The sequence below is a fragment of the Ctenopharyngodon idella genome, chromosome 9, assembly GCF_019924925.1.
Source record: "Ctenopharyngodon idella isolate HZGC_01 chromosome 9, HZGC01, whole genome shotgun sequence".
Taxonomy (NCBI): domain Eukaryota; kingdom Metazoa; phylum Chordata; class Actinopteri; order Cypriniformes; family Xenocyprididae; genus Ctenopharyngodon; species Ctenopharyngodon idella.
The window spans coordinates 11,966,196-11,989,994 of record NC_067228.1 but is presented as its reverse complement, the minus strand read 5'-3'; the positions used below and the strand labels follow the sequence as shown (position 1 = coordinate 11,989,994).

General features: G+C 35.3%; 1 protein-coding gene across 1 annotated transcript in view; it reads right to left on the bottom strand.

Moving 5' to 3' along the window:
- The window catches only part of cntnap5a (contactin associated protein family member 5a), a 79,696-nt gene extending 62,983 nt beyond the window's left edge, over positions 1–16,713 (bottom strand). Inside the window, exon 1 of the mRNA XM_051906218.1 lies at positions 15,838–16,713. Coding sequence (XP_051762178.1) covers positions 15,838–15,919 — 82 coding nt within the window. The 5' untranslated portion in view covers positions 15,920–16,713. The remainder of the gene's footprint in view (positions 1–15,837) is intronic.
- Between the last annotated feature and the right edge of the window lie 7,086 nt (positions 16,714–23,799).

Genomic DNA, 23,799 nt, shown 5'->3' with positions numbered 1-23,799 from the left:
ATAAAGTGTCTGACTGCGTCAAACTGTAGCAATCTTTTGACCTTTGTAAGCATTCAGTGTAGCCAAAAGGTCAACACTCAATGTTAAGACCAAAATAGCAATTTGTTGAGGCTTAAAAAAATAAAGTGAAACAGTATTCAGTAAAAAAAAATACTGAATCCTTGTTTAGTTCTACGGTACAACTGAGACTTTCACTGCTGGCAGGTGAGCTGATTAGAGAAAGGAAAAGCTATTCTGACAGACTATCTGAGCTCAGTGTTTTTTCCACAGTCTCAGCACTGAAACGCAGGTTAAACAAAAGCTATCAACTCCAGTATTTCTCTCTCAGCCACAATAGCCAAATATACATATACTATCGAACAGTATAGATAAAAAGTAAACACACATTAAATGGCCTCCACTGAAAAATCCAGAACAGATTAACTAAACTGGTTCAGTTGGAAACCATTTTAAATTACAAACCTTCTAGGTTAAATAACATTTTGAAGGATACTAGTACACTACCATTCAAAAGTTTTGGGTCAGTAAGCTTCAATAAGGACATCAAGGCCCGGTTTCACAGACAGGGCTTAGCCTAAGCCAGGATAGGCCTTAGTTTATTTAGGGCATTTAAGTAGCTTTTATAAAAATTCTGAAAAAATAATTTCTGGTGTGCATCTTGAGACAAACCAATGGCACTGACGTATTTTAAGATCTGTCAGTACAAGTTACTTTCAGTTAAAACAGCTCAAACATGCATTTTAGTCTGGGACTAACTTAAGCCTTGCCTGTGAAACCTGGGGCAAACGTGACATAAATCTTTTGTAACATTATACATCTTACTATTTCAAATAAATGCTTTATTTTTAAAGAAGTCTGTATTCAAAGAATCATAAAAATGTATACTGTATGTATACAGTTTCACTGAAATATTAAGCAGCACAACTGTTTTCAATATTAATAATAATAAGAACTGTTTCTTAAAATCAGCATATTAGAATGATTTCTGAAGGATCACGTGACAGTGAAGACTGAAAACGTTTAAAAAAATCTTACCAACCTCATAAATTTTGAACAGTAGTGTACATTTTACTACAAGTGTAGTCCAAATAAATCACCAAACATAACTGTAATGGATATTGCACAAGGTACACTCATATACATAATTAAATGATTACATTACAAAAAATACCAAGTATAACAATATAAAAAATATATGAGGTATATGTCAGCAATAAGGTACGAGAGGCTGTGTTGTAGTCATGGCTGAAGGGCGTTGTTAGGCACGACGCGAAGCCTAACAAATATTAAAGCCAAAAATATGTATCAATGCAACTTTCATGAATTAAACTTTCACCAAAAGCCTTGCTTCCGCCCGAAAAATTAGTCCCTGACCGTGAACAGCAATAGAAGTTACATTATTACGCCATTAGATGGCGGCAAAGACTGTCTTTATGAGTGTGTCAGTCAGTAGCGAAGACTTTTACATTGAAAAGACTGAACTGTTGTGAACACAGAACAACACGCAACTGACAAATGCTTTGACTAGCACTGTCAGTCACCGAAAAACCCCTTAACTGTTAAAAGGACAAGATAATACATCGGACATTTAAACAGATGTTTTACTATGAGCATAAGGCTGACCTGAAGGAAAATGCTAAATCTGAATGCAGGTAATAAACTCGCTCACTCAATCTCTTTCTCACAATACTCTTCTACATAATACAGTAAGCTTCAATGAACAATATCAATTGAGAACATACAGTTTATGTTGCTAAGAGTGGTTGCTAAGGGTGTTGTGTAGTGATACACAGAACCGTTGGGTGAAGGTGTGAATAAAACACAGCTATTGACCAATCAGAATCAAGGACAGAAACTAACCATTTTATAAATCAGCATATTAGCCCATAAAATGCTGGGAAAGTTTTGAGTTTGCATTAATGAGAGATATATTTCTTTTGTGAGCATTTTACAAGTAAAAGAGCATTGCAGGAAAATCTTTATGCACATCTAATTTATATGCACATTTATTATTAGCAGTGACCAGGGAAGGGACAACATTGCTGGTTTCAGCAAAATAGCTTTAGTGTCACCAGTGAGGTGAATTATGCAGCCACAGTGGCTTGGGAAATGTGACCAATAGCTTATATCTCATTGGTTAGTCAGTTTTTTTTTTAAATTTATTTATTTATTTATTTTTTTTGGAAGAAAACAGTTTTTCAGTATTCTCAGTCCAGGAGTGAAAAGGCCTTGATGGCGTTATATTTTGGTGACATTAATGCTGGTTTTGGCATGGCTACACAGGTTGAGATGGTCTACCTGCAACAATAGCCAGCTTAACCAGCCTGTGCAAGCTTGTGCCAGAAACAGAACAGCATCGCCCATCTAAAAAAAGGTCCAAAGTGTTTTTTTTGTTTTTTTTTCAGCAGTAGTGTGGGGACTGTCATTAGTGTGTGTGGTCTCTATTTGAAAACATGAGTAATGTCCTAAAGCAGTAGCTCTGCATACACACTAGCCAAGGGATTTGCTGGCCCAGCAGTTAGCATGAGAATCCTGTTCCATAGACAAACCATATGAGAACGTGACCTTCCCATGCAGATTGGGAAGGAATACTTTTTGAGACAGATATGCATCATGAAGCCTAATAGGAACATTACTCAATGCCTTGATACGTTATTCTCTCCAATGATTTTAAGTAGAAATTGTAGTCAGGCATATGAAACATTAACCCTTCTTTCAAAGTCAATGATAACTGCTATCCATTTATGCTCTTCAGATTTTTTTTTCTACCTCTCCTTTAATCATCTCTTTAATACGCAGCTTCAAAAAAATGCATTGCATATTATGTGAAAAACCTTCGTAATGATCATACTGCCGCCTTCACTTAAAATAAAAGAGGTTCATGCTAATTTTGTGCATATTTGCCAGAAAACTATAGGGACCTTATTGCCAAGACAACTGCTAAATTGATCGAGAGAAGGTCACCCACCAGGAAGCCTAGCCGAGTTAATTTTTTTAGCATCACCCAAGCTGTTGATGAGACTCAAGCTAAGGATGTAAAACAGCATGTTACACCCGGAGTGCACCATTGCTCATAATTAAAGGCAGCAAGACAAGACCCAGACATGCAGGTTGAACACTCACTGAACCCCAAAGTGCAATACAATATATTGCAAAAAGATCATATAAAAAGCTTTTTAAACATATATTTAGTGCAAATTTTCATCTGATTGTTTTCTGGAATATGCCCAGGAGCATAATTTTTTTTTCCAGTCAGTGACAGTTCTGATTTGTCTTCCTAAGACTGTGAGTCATCAGAGTCTAGTGGTGTAATTTTATAGTGTGCATGGGGGTTGGGTACAAATCCTGATATAATATACATTTTTAGGTAACACTTTAGTTTGGGGACCGATTTTCATTAACTAGTTGCTTATTAGCTTGCATATTGCTAGCATATTGGCTGTTTGATAGTACTTATAAAGCACACATTAATGTCTTATTCTACATGACCATATTCTACATCACTTAATCCTACCCCATACCTAAACTTAACCACTACAACAACTACCTTACAAACTATTAATAAGCAGTAAATTAGGAGTTTATTGAGGCAAAAGTCGTAGTTAAGAGTGAATTTGTGTTGCCCAAACTAAAGTGTGACCAATTTTGATAATGAACTGATCTCTCATGCCAGTGATCGCCCTGGATTTTCATCAATGGAAAACAACAGAATTGGCTTAAAGGGTCAGTTCACCCAAAAATGAAATTTCTGTCATTAATTACTCACCCTCATGTTGTTCCACACCCATAAGACCTTCGTTTATCTTCTGAACACAAATTAGGATATTTTGATGAAATCCGAGATTTACGTTGCAGAGCTTCCATGTTTACATCCGTAGAAGCTGGAAGCACTGCAAAGTACACTACCAGTCAAAAGTTTGGAAACATTACTATTTTTAATGTTTTTGAACGAAGTCTCTTATGCTCATTAAGGCTGAATTTATTTCATAATAAATACAGAAAAAACAATAATATTGTGAAATATTATTACAATTTAAAATTATGGTTTTCTATTTTAATATACTTTAAAACATAATTTTTTTCTGTGATGCAAAGCTGAATTGTCAGCATCATTACTCCAGTCTTCAGTGTCACATGATCCTTCAGAAATCATTGTAATATGCTGATTTATTATCAATGTTGGAAACAGTTGTGCTGCTTAATATTATTTTATAACCTGTGATACTTTTTCAAGATTCTTTGATGAATAAAAAGTTAAAAAATATCAGCATTTATTTAAAATAGAAATCTTTTGTAACGATATACACTACCGTTCAAAAGTTTGGGGTCAGTAATTTTTTTTCTTTCTTTTTTTTGAAAGAAATTAATACTTTTATTCAGCACGGATGTGTTAAATTGATAAAAAGTGATAGTAAAGATTTATATTGTTAGAAAAGATTAATATTTGGAATAAATGCTGTTCTTTTTAACCTTTTATTCATCAATGAATGCTGAAAAAAAGTATCACAGTTTCCAAAAAAATATTAAGCAACACAACTGTTTTCAACATTGATAATAACTGAGTATCAAATCAGCATATTAGAGTGATTTCTGAAGGATCATGTGACGCTGAGGACTGGAGTAATGATACTGAAAATTCAGCTTTGCATCACAGAAATAAATTATATTGTAAAGTATATTAAAATAGAAAACCATAATTTTAAATTGTAATAATATTTCACAATATTATTGTTTTTTCTGTATTTATTATGAAATAGCCATTTGACTGGTAGTGTAAATAGCGTAGCAGAATGACAGGGGAGAGACGAATTTGTTGAATAAAGTCGTTATTTTTGTTTTGTTTTTGCTCACAAAAAGTATTCTCGTCACTTCATAATATTAAGGTTGAACCACTGTAGTCATGTTGACTATTTTAACAATGTTTTTACTACTTTTCTGGACCTTGAATGTGGTAATTTTGTTGCTTTCAATGGAGGATAAAAAAACCTTTCAGATTTCATCAAAATATCTTAATTTGTGTTCCGAAGATGAGCGAAGGTCTTACGGGTTTGGAAAGACGTAAGGGTGAGTAATTAATGACAGAAATTTCATTTTTGGGTGAACTAACACTTTAATAACTCTGTTTGTATTGCATATAAAAAAAAATAAAAAAAATTATATACACTAAGTTTTCACTGTAATAATTACTGCAATGTCCCAGCACGACTCAGTTATATACACTTTTAAATTATGAACCGAAGCCAGAACATGTATTGTTAACACCTTTATTGTTGCTATTCCATATGTTGCGAATATTTTAAGTCCTACATCGATTCAGTCTCCAACATATTCTGTAGCTTATGCAATGGACACCGCAAGGCTAAACTGCACCTTATGTCTGCGTTTGGAAATGCATATTGTGAATCAGAGGACGTTCTCCGGTCCTTAAAGCACTGCACCTATAGTACAACATAATATAGTACACATTAAATGGATATATAATAAATATCTCATTAAATGCTAAAACTCTTTGGTTGTATTGTGTTGACAAATTAATATTTTGTAAAATTTTGGATGGATTCCCTTAACCACCTGGCTTAATGTGATCATCTCAGAACAATTCATTACTAAATGAAATGTCTTCAGTTAGACTTTCTCAACTGCCCATATTTTTGTTGTTGTTGAACATACTGCAAGACATTGCTAAATGAATTAAAACATGATATTTTTGTAACATGAATAGATTATGATGAATGTCTATTGTCATTTTACCACTTTCCACGCCTGTGAGATGAGTTTCGTTTTGGCTACTCTGCCAGCTATCATTTTTCAGCATTATTGGTCAGCATTTCCTCCTAATAGCTTTTGAACAGCTGTTATTCCATGGCCTCTGCAAGCACGGAGCTGTACGGGAGATTGGCATCACTCGGTCCCTAATTAGGCAGCCTGCACTTCACCAAAACAAACATTGCTCTACAAAGAGATCCGACTTAATAATGCCAACAAATTGCTTTCTGTCTCCCAGCAAAAACATTTCTGCTTTTCCGTCTCTATCTGTGCCAGAATAAAATCAAATGTCTCAGGTAGGTGTGTAGTGTCTGGAATCTAAAATAGAAAAGATGATTAGAAATTATAACTTTGTTATAATGCAGAACATGATGAACTGGATGTTGAAAAGATGGATTTTTTGAAATAGAGATGATGGTTTTGGTATATGAGATTAAATGAGTATACTGACATGCTTCTATTAAAGCTCTGAAAGAGAAATGAATGGAATGAGGAGGCTTGCAACACAGAAAGATCAAGTAGCTCAAGGATACATGGCACAATTCAATCCAGTCCTCTGTTATGAAGCACAGACCTATTGATGGCAAGATTAGCCGTTTTCTCTAATAAACACTGAGCATGAAAACCTAGGAATGAAAATAACAGCTAGAAGGCAACATCAAGCATCATAGCACAAGGAGGAAAATAAAGATACAGAGGAGCATGAAGAAGAGATATGAACCACCAGACCAGAGATCATGATGTTAATTCTATGATATCTTGTGTTAGAATGATGACTAAGTGACTTAAAGGGTTAGTTCACCCAAAAATGAAATTCTGTCATTAAGTACTCACCCTCATGTTGTTCCACACCCGTAAGACCTTCGTTCATCTTCGGAACACAAATTTAGATATTTTTGATGAAATACAAGTTTTGTTTTGTTTTTGTCCCCCATAAAAAGCAACATAATTATTGTCATTCAAGGTCCAGAAAAGTAGTAAAGACATTGTTAAAATAGTTTACCTGACTGCAGTGGTTCAACCTTAATGTTATGAAGTGACGAGAATACAGTTTGAGCAAAACAAAAATACTGAGTAAACGTTCGGACATAAACACGGAAGCGCTGAACTGCGTTCACTGCATCAACTGCATACGAGACTGACAGGGTAGAGAAGAAATTGTTGAATAAAGTCATAATTTTTTTTTGTTTTTGCGCACAAAAAGTATTCTTGGCGCTTTATAACATTAAGGTTGAACCACTGTAGTCACTGTTTTAATGTCTATTTTAATGTCTTTAATACCTTTCTGGACCTTGAATGACAGTAATTATGTTGCTTTCTGTGGGGGATAAAAAAAGCCTTTCGGATTTCTTCAAAAATATCTTTATTAGTGTTTCGAAGATGAAAGAAGGTCTTATGGGTTTGGAACGACACGAGGGTGAGTAGTTTTTGGGTGAACTAACCCTTTAATTCCACATCTGCTATTGATTCCTACATTTTCTAGACTGAAATTGGGAGTCTTGACATAAGTCCCAGGGCTAGATCATTGTTAACCTGTATGCTGGACAGAGTGAGGGAATGCCTAAGGTTATTGTCCTGTGAGCTTCTGGTGAATATCACATGTGTCCGCTTCTATCCCATCAGCCCAGATGGTGGGGCACATGCTTTGCCCCCCAGCTGGCTCATGGAAATGTCACAAGGTTGGCTAGCATTTGGTTCATAATGGGAAAAAATACAGGAGCAAAGGTGTAGGTTTTACTTTTCCTGATGTTCTGCCTTTAACATGGTAACATGACAATGTCACCACATCACAGTTTAAGAACTTCAGTGTGACATACTTTGGATTCTAGGATGAAATAAGGTTTTAACAGGGAGAGGTTAAATCATTTGGAATGGGACCTGATACGCACTTCTTAAAAAAAAAAAGTTTCAAAGAGTGTTTTGGTAATCTTAGCACTAGTAAGAATGTTCTTTGATGTGGTATTAGGATGAAACTCCCTGCCTGAAAATGTTTTTTAAAACTCTCATCAGGTTCTTCAGCTTTACAAATGGAGTCAAACTGGCAAAAAAGTCTTTTGAAAATCATCCCACTGGGCATTTGGTTTGGTGAAAAAGATAAAGAGAAAGAAAGCAGGACTGAAGTGGCATATGCTAAATACTTTGACATTGCATTAAGCATATACTGTTTAAAACAACAGCATCTCTCACTCTTCAAACGCCCACATGGAGTTACAACACACTTATTTATACCACACTTTAATACAATAACTTAAAAGTTAATATAGTTATATACAAATAATTACATAGTGTTCAAATATATGTAATTAGTAATATTTTTTTTTTAAAAGAAAATAATACTATTCAGCAAGGAGGCATTAAATTGATTACAAGTTCTGTATTATATTTCAAAAACAATATTTCAAAACAAATGCTGTTCTTTTGAACTCCCTATTCAAAGAATCCTGAAAAAATGTATCATTGTATTATCAATGTATTGTGCCAAAAATAAATTTAAACAGCACAACTGTTTTCAGCATTGTGTCAGAGTTGTTTAGCTTCATTGTGTTTTGGTTTCCTGCATATTCAGTTTAGCGTTCTCCTTATCCTTGTTAGTTTCCTTGGTTTCTCATGAGTTAATGATTACTTTCACCTGTCGTCTAATTAGTTACCTTTAACTACTCTGTGTTTTGTTCAGGTCTTTGTCAGTGATTGTTAACATGTGTGGAAAGAGTTTATGTTTCTCCTGAGATTCTCCAACGTATTTCTGTTGTTGGATTTAAGACGATTTAGACTGAATTCTGGTGTTCTTTGTGTTGGCTTGTTACCACGCGTTACACATTGATAATAAGAAATGTTTCTTAAGCATCAAATCAGCATATTAGAATGTTTCATGAAGGATCATGTGACATTGAAGACTGGAGTAATGACTGCTGAAACTTCAGGTGTGTCATCACAGGAATAAATTGCATTTTAAAATAAAGAGAATAGAAAACAGGTCATGGGTTTGATTCCCATGCAATGCATGAACTGAGAAAAAAAAAAATTGTACCTTGAATGTAAGCCGCTTTGGATAAATACATAAGTGTAACTGTATCATATACTGTATGTATTCTAAATTACTAAAATGAAAACCAATTTAAGTTTCAAGATAAAGAACAACACTTTTCAAAGATGGTACTCAAAGTATGTGATTGGAAAAAAATAACCCAATTTTGAGGGATTTTAAAATGTTCAGAGGAAAGCTTCATGATTAACATTCAGATGGAGCCATTGTTGTAATATTACATTTCTGTTCTATTATTCCTGTGAACGTCTTAGTGCTGCAAACATACTGTAATCAAAAAGCAAATGAAACAGTATCTAACTACTCCGGCAAGTTACATATTCATGTCCACATATCTTATCTGCATGTGAATCATGTTTTAATTGGTAAGGAATACTGAATGCACACGAAGGAAGGTTGATTGCATGCATTATCATGGCTGGTATAACCCAAGAACATTTACTGGAGTGCTGACTGTATGAAGATTTGAGATAGATAATTAATACTGAGAGCTCACTAGAGACAAATAATGAATGAACGAATAGAGAATGCAAGATGTAAAGCAATGCAAACCACCATTTAATGTGCATTTCTCATAAATTATCTTCAAATAAATGAAACTAGACCAGCAACAGTGTCATCCTGCCAATAGATCACGTACAAGCCTGTGTGAAAAATCCTCATTCATTTATAACTAATCATTTTCCAGATTCAATCATCAAAAGATATCAGATGAAAGCAAACAAGTAATGAGAGGCCACAGTCATGTTCTAGTTTCTTGTTTGTGCTCATCTCAAACGGACAATTCAGACAGTTTTCAAAGCATCCCTCTAAAATAGTTTCTGTCATATCATTAAAGTAGCTATTTCAAGCTTTACATTTAAAGGGGTGGTTGATTATGATTTTACTTTTTAACTTCAGTTAGCGTGTAATGTTGCTGTTAGAGCATAAACAAAGTCTGCAAAGTTACGACGCTCAAAGTTCAATGCAAAGGGAGATATTTTCTTTTAAAGAATTCTCTGTTTAAGGACTACAACAAACGGCTGGTACTGAATACAAGGAGCTTCTTCCCGGGTTAGTGACATCACTAACCCTAAAATTTACATAAACCCTGCCCCCAAGAACATGCAACAAAGGGGGTGAGGTCATGTTGGGCTGCTTTAGAGAAGAGGAAGAGTTGTTGTAGTAGAGTGTTGTTACCATGCCATCATATTATGCTGGATTCAACGCTGGATTTGCACAAAAGATTAACATGACGGCACATGCTAGTCGATGAGTTGAATCATCTCCACAGCAACTACAAAAATTAATCCACTAACCATTCAGAAATATCCAGATGCATTCTATAAGTTGTAACTTCTTCCTGAGTCTCTCCATCAGTGTCCGACTCCGGTTTGAACAATGTAAGGCTGAACACCGTTACTGACAATCGTCATTTTGGCTGTGTGAGACTCTCCAGCTTTGTTGATGAGAAACGTATGCCCTGTCCCAAATGGCACACTTCTATGCACTTTCGGTCTTGTGGACTTACAATGGCTGCCACGTGCGCGTGTCCGTTAAGTCCACGAGACCGTAGGGTGTCCCATTTGTAAATTTAAGGCTTCAGAAGGGTGCTCGCGAGCTCCCCCTCTGCGGCCTCGATGCGCACTTTTGCTGTGTCCGCATTGGTGCGAGCTCCGTGGCAGACTTCTTCCCGACATTTCGTCACAAAAGTGCGAACTCGTAAGAAGACTGTGAGTGTTTAGGATGCCATTTGGGACAGGGCCCAAAGCGTGCGGGAGAAGCAGCTCATTTGCATTTAAAGGGATGGTGTAGTTTTTGAGGGGCAGTTTTGACAAGCTATAATAAATGATCTGTGTGGTATTTTGAGCTGAAACTTCACAGACACATTCTGGGGACACCAGAGACTTATATTACATCTTGTAAAAGGGGCATTATAGGTCCCCTTTAAGTAATATTTTGCACTACATGACCCAAGTTAATTCAGCTTAATTAAATCTACAGAACCAAACAGAAGAATAAAAATATAAAATAACATTTGACCCCTTTCTTTCTTTTCTAGCTTGGATTTACATTTCTTTGAATGTATTGATTAACTTTCCCAGAAGTTGTTTAACACATGCTAATGCTGTAAACGCTTCGAGAGAAAACTATTCTAAATAAATCATTTTGTCTCTCATGCGCCATACTCTAAAAAGAACAAGAGAACAAGCTCTAATCTAACTCCTGAGAAACTATCTGTTATGTATTTTTTGTTAATTTACACTGTGGGAAGAAAGTTATAGGAACAGTGTGATGGATTACCACACAGAGAACAAAAGGAGAGCCATATGTGTGCTAGTAACTGTAAATGAACTGTAATATCTGCAAGAGCAATTCCTTCTTGTACCCAAAAGCCACAATGATTGAAAAGATTCATGATACAAAAAAAAATCTAATCTTTTCTTATCTAATCATAACAAATGAGTGATTCAGACAGCATATGCTTTACAACGACTCTTATTTAACTGGCTGAATGACTGATTTGTTGACCACAAACTGCCTAAGAGGTCATAGCTCCAGCGGATATAGCTTATCTCAGATGACTGATAGATAATAGATGCATGATCCACAGTAAGGCGGTCTACAATACTCTACTCTATGATTTAGGCATATGAGAACTACTAAGGCTGCAATTATTGTCTAAAATCATCAGACATACAGTAATTGCAGACAGAGCACATGTGTGTCAATGTCAGCATTTCAGGACAAACACAGGCTAATGGAAATGTATCTTTATAAGATTGCGAGCAGAAAATCCACAGATGTACAATCTGCTGACTATCCACTAACCTGCAATACAAAAAAAAAAAGTCAGACCTAGTTTGTCAGTATCAGAAATTCAGCAAAATCTGACTCATTTTGTTATGCGTATCTCCCTTTGCAGATGTGAAGCTGGGAATGCAGTGATTTAGGTTGAATAAAGCCTTGATTAATCAATATTTTCATGCTCTGACACCCACACAGCATAAATCAGCATGGAGATGAAGTCAAGTTTACAATATGGACAACACTGTCAATGCTCTTTGCCACCACTACCCTTTCAAGGAGATTTATATTATGTGCTTAATGACATTCTCTCCATTTAGCCTTTTATTACTTTCCAAGATGATTCAGTGCAATTTATTATCTTTTTACAGGAATTAAAACAGAAGCTAGTTAGTTAGTTAGTTGTGCATTAATATTTGAAAGAAAATCTGAACCGGTCCTTTTTCATCTACACTTACTCTAATGCCAAACTATTATACAGGAAACAGAAAAAAATCCTCTAAAGATTCCCTCCCCTACAAAGCCCACAGGGAATCTGGTCAGCTCCACAGGAGAGCTCCCTTTAAAAAGCCTCCCGCGTTTGACCTCATAAGAAAGTTGAAATAAATGACTCTATCATGCTAATGCCCGACAAGACTCCGCTCTGCCCCACTGAGAGGGGAGTTGTATTTAGAATGTTAAATCAGTCCGCCTGTACCACAACAGCACTCTGACATGCGTTCGAACTGAATAAATATGTGTCCTGTTTGGGTCAATGCACACATTTTGCACTTCAAACTTGGAGTCAAACTTCAAAGACAGAACTTTTATCTTCTGTCAGTTATGGATGTGTTGATTGACAACACTGCATGATCAATCAACACTTTTATTCACAGTCTTGTTCTAACAACAACAGCAAGCACTCTTAAAGGTGTGTGTACATTTTAGCGGCATCTAGCAGTGAGGTTGGAAACTGCAACTAACGGCATCTCACCCCTCCCTTTCGCGTAATTTGAGAAGCTACGGTGGCCGTCTGGTCGACACAAGTCAAAGATGTCGTCGTCTGAGACAGCAGAGAGTACGTTAGCCAGTCAAGCAATGAGGTTTCTTCTTACTTCTAACAAAGAATGGTCTCTGCTTCTAATAAACTAGACAAATACTACTGCTACTACTACTACTTTGTGCGTATTCAATGTAGTGACGATGCAAGCTGCCTCTAAAAACACGAACAATTTAGAAGAACAACATAGTGACGGGGGGACCCGTGATTTATGTGGTGTATGAGATAGAAATGGCTCATTCTAAGGTAATAAAAACATAACAGTTCTTTATGTAAGGTCTTTATACACCACTGAAAACATAGTTATGTATATTATATTGCATTTGTCAATAGATCCTACCAAAACCTTTAAAGTTGGCATTACATGAACTGTTTTCTAAATGTATGTTATTAATCTTATTGTGAACAATTCATCCATGCATAATTTCTTTCTTTTTTTTAGTTTTTGAAATTTGTTTAGACTTCAGAGTTTTTTATCAAAATGTCATAACTTCATCATCTGGTGAAATGACAGACTTCTCTATGGTGACATATGTCTGTTGGACTTTTTTTTTTATATTTAAACATTAAGTCCTCTTAAATCCCAACCTTTTCTTACAATCGACTGCAAGCTCTCAGATTTGCCTCCATCGATCAAATCTGGATACAACCAAGTTGACAATTTTTTTCATTTTTGATAACCTGTTTCGTTGACTTTCGGATGTGCATCACAATATGCAAGAAAACCTGTCACTCCTTCCATTTCATCACAACTTTAAAGAAATAGTATGGGATCAATATAATTTAACCCATAATTTAAAAAATAAAGGTTCCTTATCGGCATCCATAAGGAACCTTTAACAACCATGGAATCTTTGCATTGCACAAAAGGTTCTTTATAGTGGAAACAGTTCCTTAGATTATTAAAAAGTTCTTCACACAAAGAAAAGTATTTTTTAAAGGAATTTTGTGGAAGGTTCTTTGGGTTCTTTTAGGAATGTACAGAACCTTCACATTGCACAAAAGTTCTTTGTAACAGAAAACAGTTCCATAGATTAGAAAATGTTTGCCACACTAAGAAAAAAATATGGACCTTTCCCTGAAAGGTTCTTTGGGGAACCCAGAAATGGTTATTATAATGCAAAAAAAATAAAAAAAAAAAAATCACTTTTTATTTTTAAGAAAGTATATCAATGTATGTCTGGTTTCACTGCCCTTGAAGGGTTATTTGACTATTCTTCTCAACTGACTATTCTTTTTAACTGTCCAGGCGGTGTGAAATTCAGAGATGCTGAGATATCTAAAACATGTTTGCAAGTCCCACACTCAGAAACATGCTTTGCAACAATTCTCAATGACTTGGATCAACTATTCTGCATCTCTACATCTATTCGTTTTTTGAGGTTAAAAATGCTGGACATTTTTAATACAATCATGTCCACAATGTCAGTAAACACTGAGCCTCTGGATCCTCGCTGTTTGCCCTAGCCAGGTGAAACAAGGCTTTTATCTTGTGTCATGTTGGGACCCTCAACTGTCCCAGTGGTCACAGTAAAAGGGATGTAGTTGTTCTTCCAGGGACACCAGATCTGAAAGGACATCCCCTTGTTATCCCTCTCTGAGAGCAGAGCCAGGGGCTCCTGAGAGAGACAGCAGCAACCATTATCTCTGTTACCTGACACAGATGACAAGGGCATGATGGATCTCCAGCTTTATTCTAGTACCCCTGTGGTAAATATGAGAATATCCTTTTGCATGTCCTCAGTGAGGATTCACTTCATCTGATCCAGCTGATCCTGATCCACAGAGCACATCTCATGCGGAGCAGAGCCATGAATGACTAAGGAAGTTTTTGTTTCGTATCATGTAACGACGCAAACTGTCTCTAAATACATAAAAATGACAGATATCATTGTCTAGTGAAACCTACAGATACTTCCAGTAGCATAGTGTTTCTCATCTTAATGATACAGGAAAAGGTGGATCTGTGAATAATGTGCTCCCCTGATTCACACAATTATAGCTGTGAAGGCACTGTAAGAACACTTTAGACACATCAAGCTTCACACACAGGAATAGCAATCATTCACAGTAATGAAAATATGATAAACTGTGCTGGGATGACAAAGGAAATCGCCCCTTTTGGCACACACAAATAGCATAGAGGAAACCAAAGAACGGGTAAAACCATCAGTTTAACTGATTAGAAATGAGCTACGGAGTGAAATCACATCATAAGACCACCACTCTATTCAAAACAATTTTGAGGTAAGAAAGAATTTCATGCTTGGTATAATTTAATTTGGGATCATGTCATTGCATAATGGATGTTAAAGGACAGGACTGGAATCATTTAGATCAGCAGGTTATCTTGTTTAATCTGATATACATGTTATAACTAGAAATGCATGTTTGAGCAGATGAGGAAGGTTGTAACACTTTTCAATGTACTTCTACTGGAAGTACAAAAATGAAAACAAAATGGTACAGTATATGAACAGAACTGTTGTTTTTAGTTTTAAATTTCTGTATTTGTTGACATTTTCCCTTAGCTGCTGTGAATTAAAATGTTTCCTATAAAATCTTTACAATAAAATGAGGTTGGTAATGGGGAACTTGCCACAATCAATTAATCCATAAAATGTAAAATGTACTTTATTAGTGTTACAACCCGTCCGGAATTCCCATGCATGCATATATAAGCGCTCTCTGTACTTGATATTAATTTAGACAGTTTAGTAATAAGTAGTAGGTTTGTAGCAGACACATATGGGAATATTATATCAGTTTAACACAAAAAACAATGAGTTACAGACGTTGAAACAAAATGTTACAACATCGCCCATCGCCTAATTAATCGAGAACTGATATAGGCTGCAAATAACTGCTTTTTACGCCTCACTTTCCGAGATACAATCACTAACTTTGAAATGCTCAATGCCTCACACCTGCTCCACGATCTTTTGTCAGATGCTTATGAGAATCGTGAAACGCGAATGCACCAGTCATTCATCATACATTAATTGTTACGGGTTCATCAGATCCAGTAAAAGTTCACATTAGCAGGAATCGTCTTTAAATCCTCTCCACTTTTTCAATAATTGAATTAATTTAAGGATCTCTGATTGTATGGCATCGGTATGAAACCATAAAAACGCATTTAAAGAAATCACAAACCAAAGCAACTTCTAATACAGTGTTCAACAGCACTGCGTGTACTTACAGTGACTGGCGCACATTGCCGAGCTGAGAACGGAGAACAGCGTCAAACTGACAGCAAAAGCCTGTGACTTTGGCGACTGCATCTTGTCCTGGTTTCCCGATGTCCGTATATCCTAAATGTGTATGAAAATAAACGTATTTCCAATACGATGTGCGTGTCTCTCTGTTCTCGTGAGTATTTCGGTGGCTCGTGCCTCTCTATCCTGACACCAGTGAGCAGCTGAAAGAAGCTCTTAAAGACACCCACAGCTCCCCAAACGCCGTCATCGTCATCCCTCTAACGCGCACACACTTACACATCGCGCTCTCTGCTTTACCACGAGTCCCTCATTTTCCAAAACAAACACTGGTTGAGCTCCAAATGCATCAGAAGCCAGTCCCATATGACGTATAAATGTGTTTTGGAGGAATAGAGGCGAACGATGTGGAAAAGTGTATGTGGCATATTCATCAGGGCATAGTGATTTCATCAGTGAATTGTGAGCCAGCACGCTTTCAGCACAATGGACAGCTCCACGACTGCTTTCCCTGCTGTAGATATTTGAAAAGATGGTGGTTTCAGCTGGTCTAAGTCACTTGGCATATGCTTTTATCCAAAAGATTTCCAAAGATTTCCAAAAAAAAAAAAAAAAAAACAGTCAATATCTAGCTTAGAATATTTTAGACCAGCTAGAAACCAGATTCCATGTTCCAACACAAAGTTACCAGCTTAAGCTGGATTTTCCAGCAGGTTGAATTCTGATTGATATTGACAAGCTAACAGCAGTGAGTTAATTAAGCCTAGTTAATGTTCCATTACTTTACAATTGACATTTTTTCTAGGTGGTTTATAAAGCATTGGGGAAAGACTTCCGGAGGCTATGCGCTGGACATTTCAACAATTTGAATACAGTTCTGAATATTTCCCACTCTTTCTCTGTCTGTAATTATAGGAACGGAAATTCTAAAAATCAATAAGTTTTTATTTTTATTTATTTTATTATTATTATTATTATTTTTTTTTTGTGAAAATATAATTTACTGATGCTAATAACTATTAATATTAGTAGTGGCCAAATTCCACATCATTAGATTATGCATGTCAATCCTGTATTTCTTATATGAATGGAGAGTCTATTATAACTTAACAATAAACAGTAAATAAGTTGACCATCAGTGTCACTGACCACTCAAAATTGTGAATAAAGATGCTCTACATATTTTCTAAAGTGTTTGCCATCCTGTGCGCCTATCTTGTCATGTGCACTATTTATTTATATTGTTCTTGGGCTGGTGGTTGTAAACACTTTTGGATCTCATCCATCTTACTTTACTAGACAGCTGGTGACACCCATAGGCTTTAAATGGGATGACAACACCTGCCTACTGACTAAATGATTCACATGGAAAAAATGAACAGGAAGTGGTGTGAAAATCAATTAATTATGTTCAAGTGCCATGAATCAATACATAAAAAGCTTTCGCTTAGAACTTGATGCTTTTAAATTCAAGAACCAAATTCAATAAAAACCTGCTTCATTTACTCATTTTTGGTTGCCTTTTTATCTTCATTTGGAGGTTATTCTCATCTGCTTACATTATGCTGACTGCATCACTGGCCAGATCAACAGCAGGAGGGTTAAACAACCTTAAACTAACCCAGTGACCGAAACTAAATCACCACAGGTGATGTGCAAGATTTTTGTCCTAAATATAGCAGTCAAATGTTTTTAGCAGCCTGATCTATTTCCAAGTGCAGTAAACAGATGTTGTTGAGTGGCATTTCTTTTTATTATGTGTAATGCTATATTTAAGCACTCAAACTACTACCAAATAGTTGAATTAAGAGAGATTAATAGGTTGGTTGGTTAACCAAAAAAAAAAAAAAAAAAATTCTGTTATCTTCTTAACCCCATGTCATTGAAAACCTGAATGTAAAAAATATATATTATTTGTCAATGCAAGTGTTCTGCAGAAAAAAGGTCATCCAGGTTTGAAATGACATGAGAGAGAGTAAATGATGACAGAAATTTAATTTTGGGAGAACTATTGCTTTAAAGGGATAGTTCACCCAAAAATGAAAATTATCCCATGATTTACTCACCCTCAAGCCATCCTAGGTGTATATGTGTATACGAGATCTTCTCTCAGACGAACACAGTTGGAGTTATATTAAAAAATATCCTGGCTCTTCCAAGCTTTATAATGGTAGTGAATGGTGCTCATGATTTTGAAGCCCAAAAAAGTGCATACATCCATCATAAAAGTAATCCACACAGCTCCAAGGTGTAATAAAGACCTTCTGAAGCGAAGCGATGTTTTTTTTATAAGAGTAGAGGAGCTTGATTTTGTTGCACAGCCCTATATTTTTGAACCGTGAGTGGCGTCTACTCTCACCTACTCCTATGTCCTACGTCGCATCACAGATCGTGCTTCTGCTGTAAGTCGACTTGCATACTAATGTTTGTCAGAAGCTGGTTATTAAAGTTTATAAAGTTTTAAATATGGATATTTTTCTTACAAAAACCCATCGCTTTGATTCACAAAGCCTTTATTAACCCCCTGGAGCCCAGTGGAATACTTTTATGAATGGATGCACTGTTTGGGCTTCAAGTTGTAATGTCACTACCATTATAAAGCTTGGAAGAGCCAGGGTATTTTTAATATAGCTCCAATTGTGTTCGTCTGAAAGAAGATAGTCGTATACACCTAGGATGACTTGAAGGTGAGTAAATCATGGGATAATTTTTCATTTTTTTGGTGAACTATCACTTTGAGTCAAATAAATCCAATAAAGAAGTTACGATCGATCGATTGATGGACAGATATAATAACAATAGATACATATAATTATTATTTAATATAGTCTTTGTTTTATATAATTTTTTGTAATGTTTTTTCAAAGTAAAATATTGCTAAATACGTGTTACCTAATTCATCTATTCTCATACTCGACAACAAAAACGGACATTCCAATGGAATTTCAAAGCTATTGTAGACAGTTGTATGATAAGTGTGTTTGTGCAACAGTGGCTTAATGTTGCGGTCAGGATTCATCTCCCACTGGGAAGAGTGATAAGCATGTTATCGAATAAGAGGTTATAAACAAGGCTTCACATGGGACAGAATGGAGAGAAGAGACAATGACATTAATATTTAAAGTTTCACCCTATCAGTTTAGATGTCTATTTTCTCATGGGTCAAAGTATGAAAGATTTAAATATTAAGGAAGAAGTGAAGTCTCCAGCACTTCAATATCTCTTCATCAATTATTTATTAACCCAAAACCATGCATAATGATATATCAGATAATGCGTATAGAACGTATTGCTCATGAAACAATTTGCTTAAACAAATACATGACCACTCAGGGGTTTTTTTCTTGAAGTTTGCTATAAATTGATCTTATTCATGAGCTGTAACAGTTTTTTCTATATTTGCACTACTTCATATTACATGGATCAATACTGAATGCTTTGTAGAGCATCAATTGTGTGCAATAAATATGCTTGTGGTCTAATTAGTGCAAAAAGTTTCATGATCTCACCGCCACAAAGATGCTAGTATTACGCACTCTATATCTAATCACCCTATGAGGACTTTTCAACCGTGCATGCTAGTTCCTGTTTTCTTCTCCAGTGGTTGCGATGGAAATAGATTTTCAATGTGACAAGAGTCTCTTGGGAATGTATAGCTGAAGTTATTGTTTGATAGACTGTCCAATTATAGAATCATTATACACTATTTAATTGATATTTAAAATAATCTATGTGTAAAACCACTTTAATGCTTTAGTAGAAGTTGCATTGAACTATTTACTAATGTGCATAATGGGGGGGGGAATGATTTATGTTCCCTATGTTCTACTGACGGCACTATTTCCACCATCTGCATAAATGCATTCAGTTCTCATTTATCTAGCAGCTCAATAGGCTCTCCCTTAAGGTCTTACCCTGAGCCTTTTCTTGTCGAATGTCAAGTTATGAGTCTGTACCGAATCGCTATTAAATTACAAGGCCGTTTTTGACACTTTCTTCCACCCATACAAATCCAATTCTGGTTGAACATCGCCTTCCTAAAGATGGAGAACCATGAAAAATGTTTTATTTATTCTAAATTCTCAAAGGTTGCAAGATTTTAAATATTTCAAGATCTATTACCGCTACTTAAAAACGGATACAATCTCACCACAATGAAAAATATGACTGCTTAAGGCTGTATACCAATCCTTTTCAATGTCCAACGATGCAGCTCTTAGGTAATTTCCATATGGTCTTTAATCCTGGGAATACAGAATTCAGAGGTTGAGATTCTGGTTTCATAGATGTAATTTATTTGGTGTACTATGGCTCAGCATTAAAAGCTTATGTTTCGTTCTGCACCAAACTCCAAAATATATAATGAATAAATTCTACACTGAAATTTACAGATCATCCTGAGCATTTACTGATATTCACATTCACATTTGATTCATATACTGTTTTTACTTTTTCTTTTTTAAAGTCCAACTCTGAATTGTTGGATTTACTTAAAAAAAAAGCAGTGTCAAGTGGTTCCATGTAACTATATTGAGTAATTTGTACAAATAACAATTTAGTTGTATGAACAAAAGAAATTAAAGTAAAGCTGACAAAATTTCAGAGTAAATACAAATCATTTGAATTTGTCACTGTTACATATTATTTATACTGTATGTGCAGTTTACTTAATAATGTTATGTTTATTACATAAGGTAAACACATTTATTGACTTAATTTAAATTATTAAATTAACTATTTGTTCTACAAAATGCACTCATTGAACAAAAATAACTCATTGAACAGACTAAAATGAATTGAGTTTATTGAGTAATATCTAGTGATGTGTGATTTCAAAACATTGTTTCATAAAGCTTTACAAATCTTTTGTTTTGAATCAGGGATTCAGAGCGCCAAAGTCACGTGATTTCAGTAAACCAGGCTTCGTTAAGTGTTTCGAAATTTCAATAGTTCAAGTGACTTTGGCAGTTTGATATGCGCTCCGAACCACTGAATCGAAACAAAAAATTCGTAAAGCTTCGAAGCTTCATGAAGCAGTGTTTTGAAATCGCCCATCACTAGATATTGTCATAAAGTCGTTATTTTGTTGTTTTTTTGGTGCACAAAAAGTATTCTCGTCACTTCATAACATTAAGGTTGAACCACTGTAGTCACATGAACTGTTTTAAACACGTCTTTAGTAGCTTTCTGGGCATTGAAAGTGTTGATTGTCTTGCTGGCAATGCAGGCCTCATGAGCCATCAGATTTTAAGAAAGATATCTTAATTTGTGTTCTGAAGATGAATGAAGGTCTTACGGGTATGGAACGACATGAGGGTGAGTAATTAATGACAGAAATTTCATTTCTGGGTAAACTAACCCTTTAAACACTAACATAAACTAACAACGTCTTTCCCTTTACTGAAAAACACATAAAATAGCACTTTAATCAATAAATTTACTCTCCTAATGCAGAAGCATGCTGGGAACTACGGATCCACTGTCCAGTTAGTTATGTCAACATTAATTTGTGAGTTTCACTCAGCAATGTTAAGTTGATTCAACAAACACTTATAAAGTAAAGCTGACAATACTCATTTTTAGTAGAAACAACTCAGTTAAATTAAGTTCATGCAGTTTCATGAGTTTTTTAAGTAATGTGAACAAGGATGGTTTGAGTGAAACTAACAACAATGAAAGTTCAGTCTTTGAGTGTTGAGTGACCACAAAGTTCCTCTTGTAAGCAGATCTGAAGTGAAATGTGAAGATTCTCCTGAAATCGTTCATTCTCATTCTCCTGTAACTGTTGCAAGGGATGGATTTTGTCTGCTCTGGTCTCCTTCATTCTCGGCACAATGTCAGATACGAGCCACTTCATTACTCACACCTCTCCAGAAGAGTCTTCACCTTCACTGGCCCTGTCAGCACTGAGTCAGATATGTGTGAGGCTCTGAACTACAGCCAGTACTCCAAAGTACATTTCCTTCATGAGACAGCTGTCTGTATCTATCTACCTTTAAAGAGTGAACATTTGTTACAGAGTGCTTCAGGTCTTAAAATTTGTTTTGTTTAATTTAAATTTAACAGAAAATATACACTGCAAAGTCTATAAAACTTGGTCTCTTTATATAAAACATGAGTGGATTTTATGAAACACAATTCAAGACATTTCCTCCATTAGAGGACCTAAATTTAGATGCATTTATTCTGGGCACCACGATCTGAAAAGTCCTACACAACTCAGTGTCCTCTCCAGCTTAAATGAGTCACAGTGTGGATTCTGAATAAAAAACATTTTTAGCATATTCAGGCCAGTGCTGATATTGTTAACTAAAACTATTTAAAAAAAAAAAAAAAAAAAAAAAATCTGTAAATAAATTAAAGCTTAAGAAATAAAAATGTTAGATGACAAACTTAAAATCTTAAATGAAAATTAGAAATCTTCCCTTGGCGGCTAACTGAAATACGTTTTAGTAACATTACAATAACTAAAAGTTAAATAAAAACAAATTAAAGCTACAAACAAATATTTAAAAAATGAATGAAAATGACAAAAGCACATCATAATTACTCATAATTTCATAAGATCATAATCATAATTACTAAAACTAAAATTAAAATGAAAACTGAAAAGTATTGGATTTATTATCATGTTTGAAGTACTGCAATCATATTTCCATGTGGTAATGATGAAAAAAATAAAACCAGATCTTTTGCCTGTAATTACTTTCATCACAAGTCACCTCAGGCTCTTGTGCACTAGATCGAAGTCCATCTGGCTCTGTTTGTTTACTGCACTAAAGGACATATATTCACACTTCATACTATACAAACTGAATCCATTAGAAGAGGATGAGTTTGTTGGCTACCGTAATCCAGTCATTCTTCACTTGTGACTCTAGGTTAAAAAAACAGGAGAGAAATCAAACTCTCACTGGCAAAATTCAGGCAAGGACTCATCAGTTTGATTTATAGAAACTCCAGTGACACCCATCATTTCTGTAATAGCAGTTACTGACAGATAGCATCACAGGAGACGGCCGATGTCAGGGTGAGAAAGAAGTAATGCTCAAACAATGCTGAAATGCATTTGCTATTTCAGAGAGGAGACACATTTGTTACAGGCTGACACTAAATATTATGAATGGTCAGGCTGGAGATTGTGGCATTCTCGGGGTTTTCAGTAATTTAAAGGTGAGTAATTTTCTACCATTAAAAAATACATTTCCCTCATTTACACCATGAAATGAATAGCACTTTTGGAAAATATGTTTAAATTATATAAAACCAAATTAACAAAACAGCTTTTTCTGATATGACTGGAAATGACTATCTCATGTAAGTATGCATTATATTAACAATATTTCTAAATATGCTGTTTATTTCTTTATGTCTAAAAGCTATTCAGCACATATTAGATACTGTTTTTCCCATAGACCTGAACAATAAACACCAAACATTAGTTTTAACTTGAGCACCTGAGTAGAATACACTGAATCATGCAACATGCTATCATAATTAACAAAAAAAGCAAGAAAAACTCCAGATTGGCCCTTGTAATATCTTTGCCTATACAAGTTTAAGTCCATTTCTCATGTCTCAGTGATTATTTTCTGTCATCAAAAATCATAAACCATCTTATCTCATTGCAGAAATAAGTGATTAGTTGGACTGAACTAAGAAAAAAGATGTCTTTGAGTTGTCTCTCTCCCTCGTGCCGTCCTTAGATTAAAGAAAATATCCAATCTTTGTCTGCACCAACAAAAGAAAGACTCCATGGAAACCTGACATCCACAATCATCACTGTGTCTTATTGCTTTTCTAGTGTAATTATCTCTGTAGAAAAGAATGACCCTGGCTAATATGCACTGACTAATGCTGCCATTAAATGACAAATCTACCATAAAGTTTCTAGATGAAATTAAAGCTCCACATTGCTTACACTGAAGGAAGAGTAAATGATATGA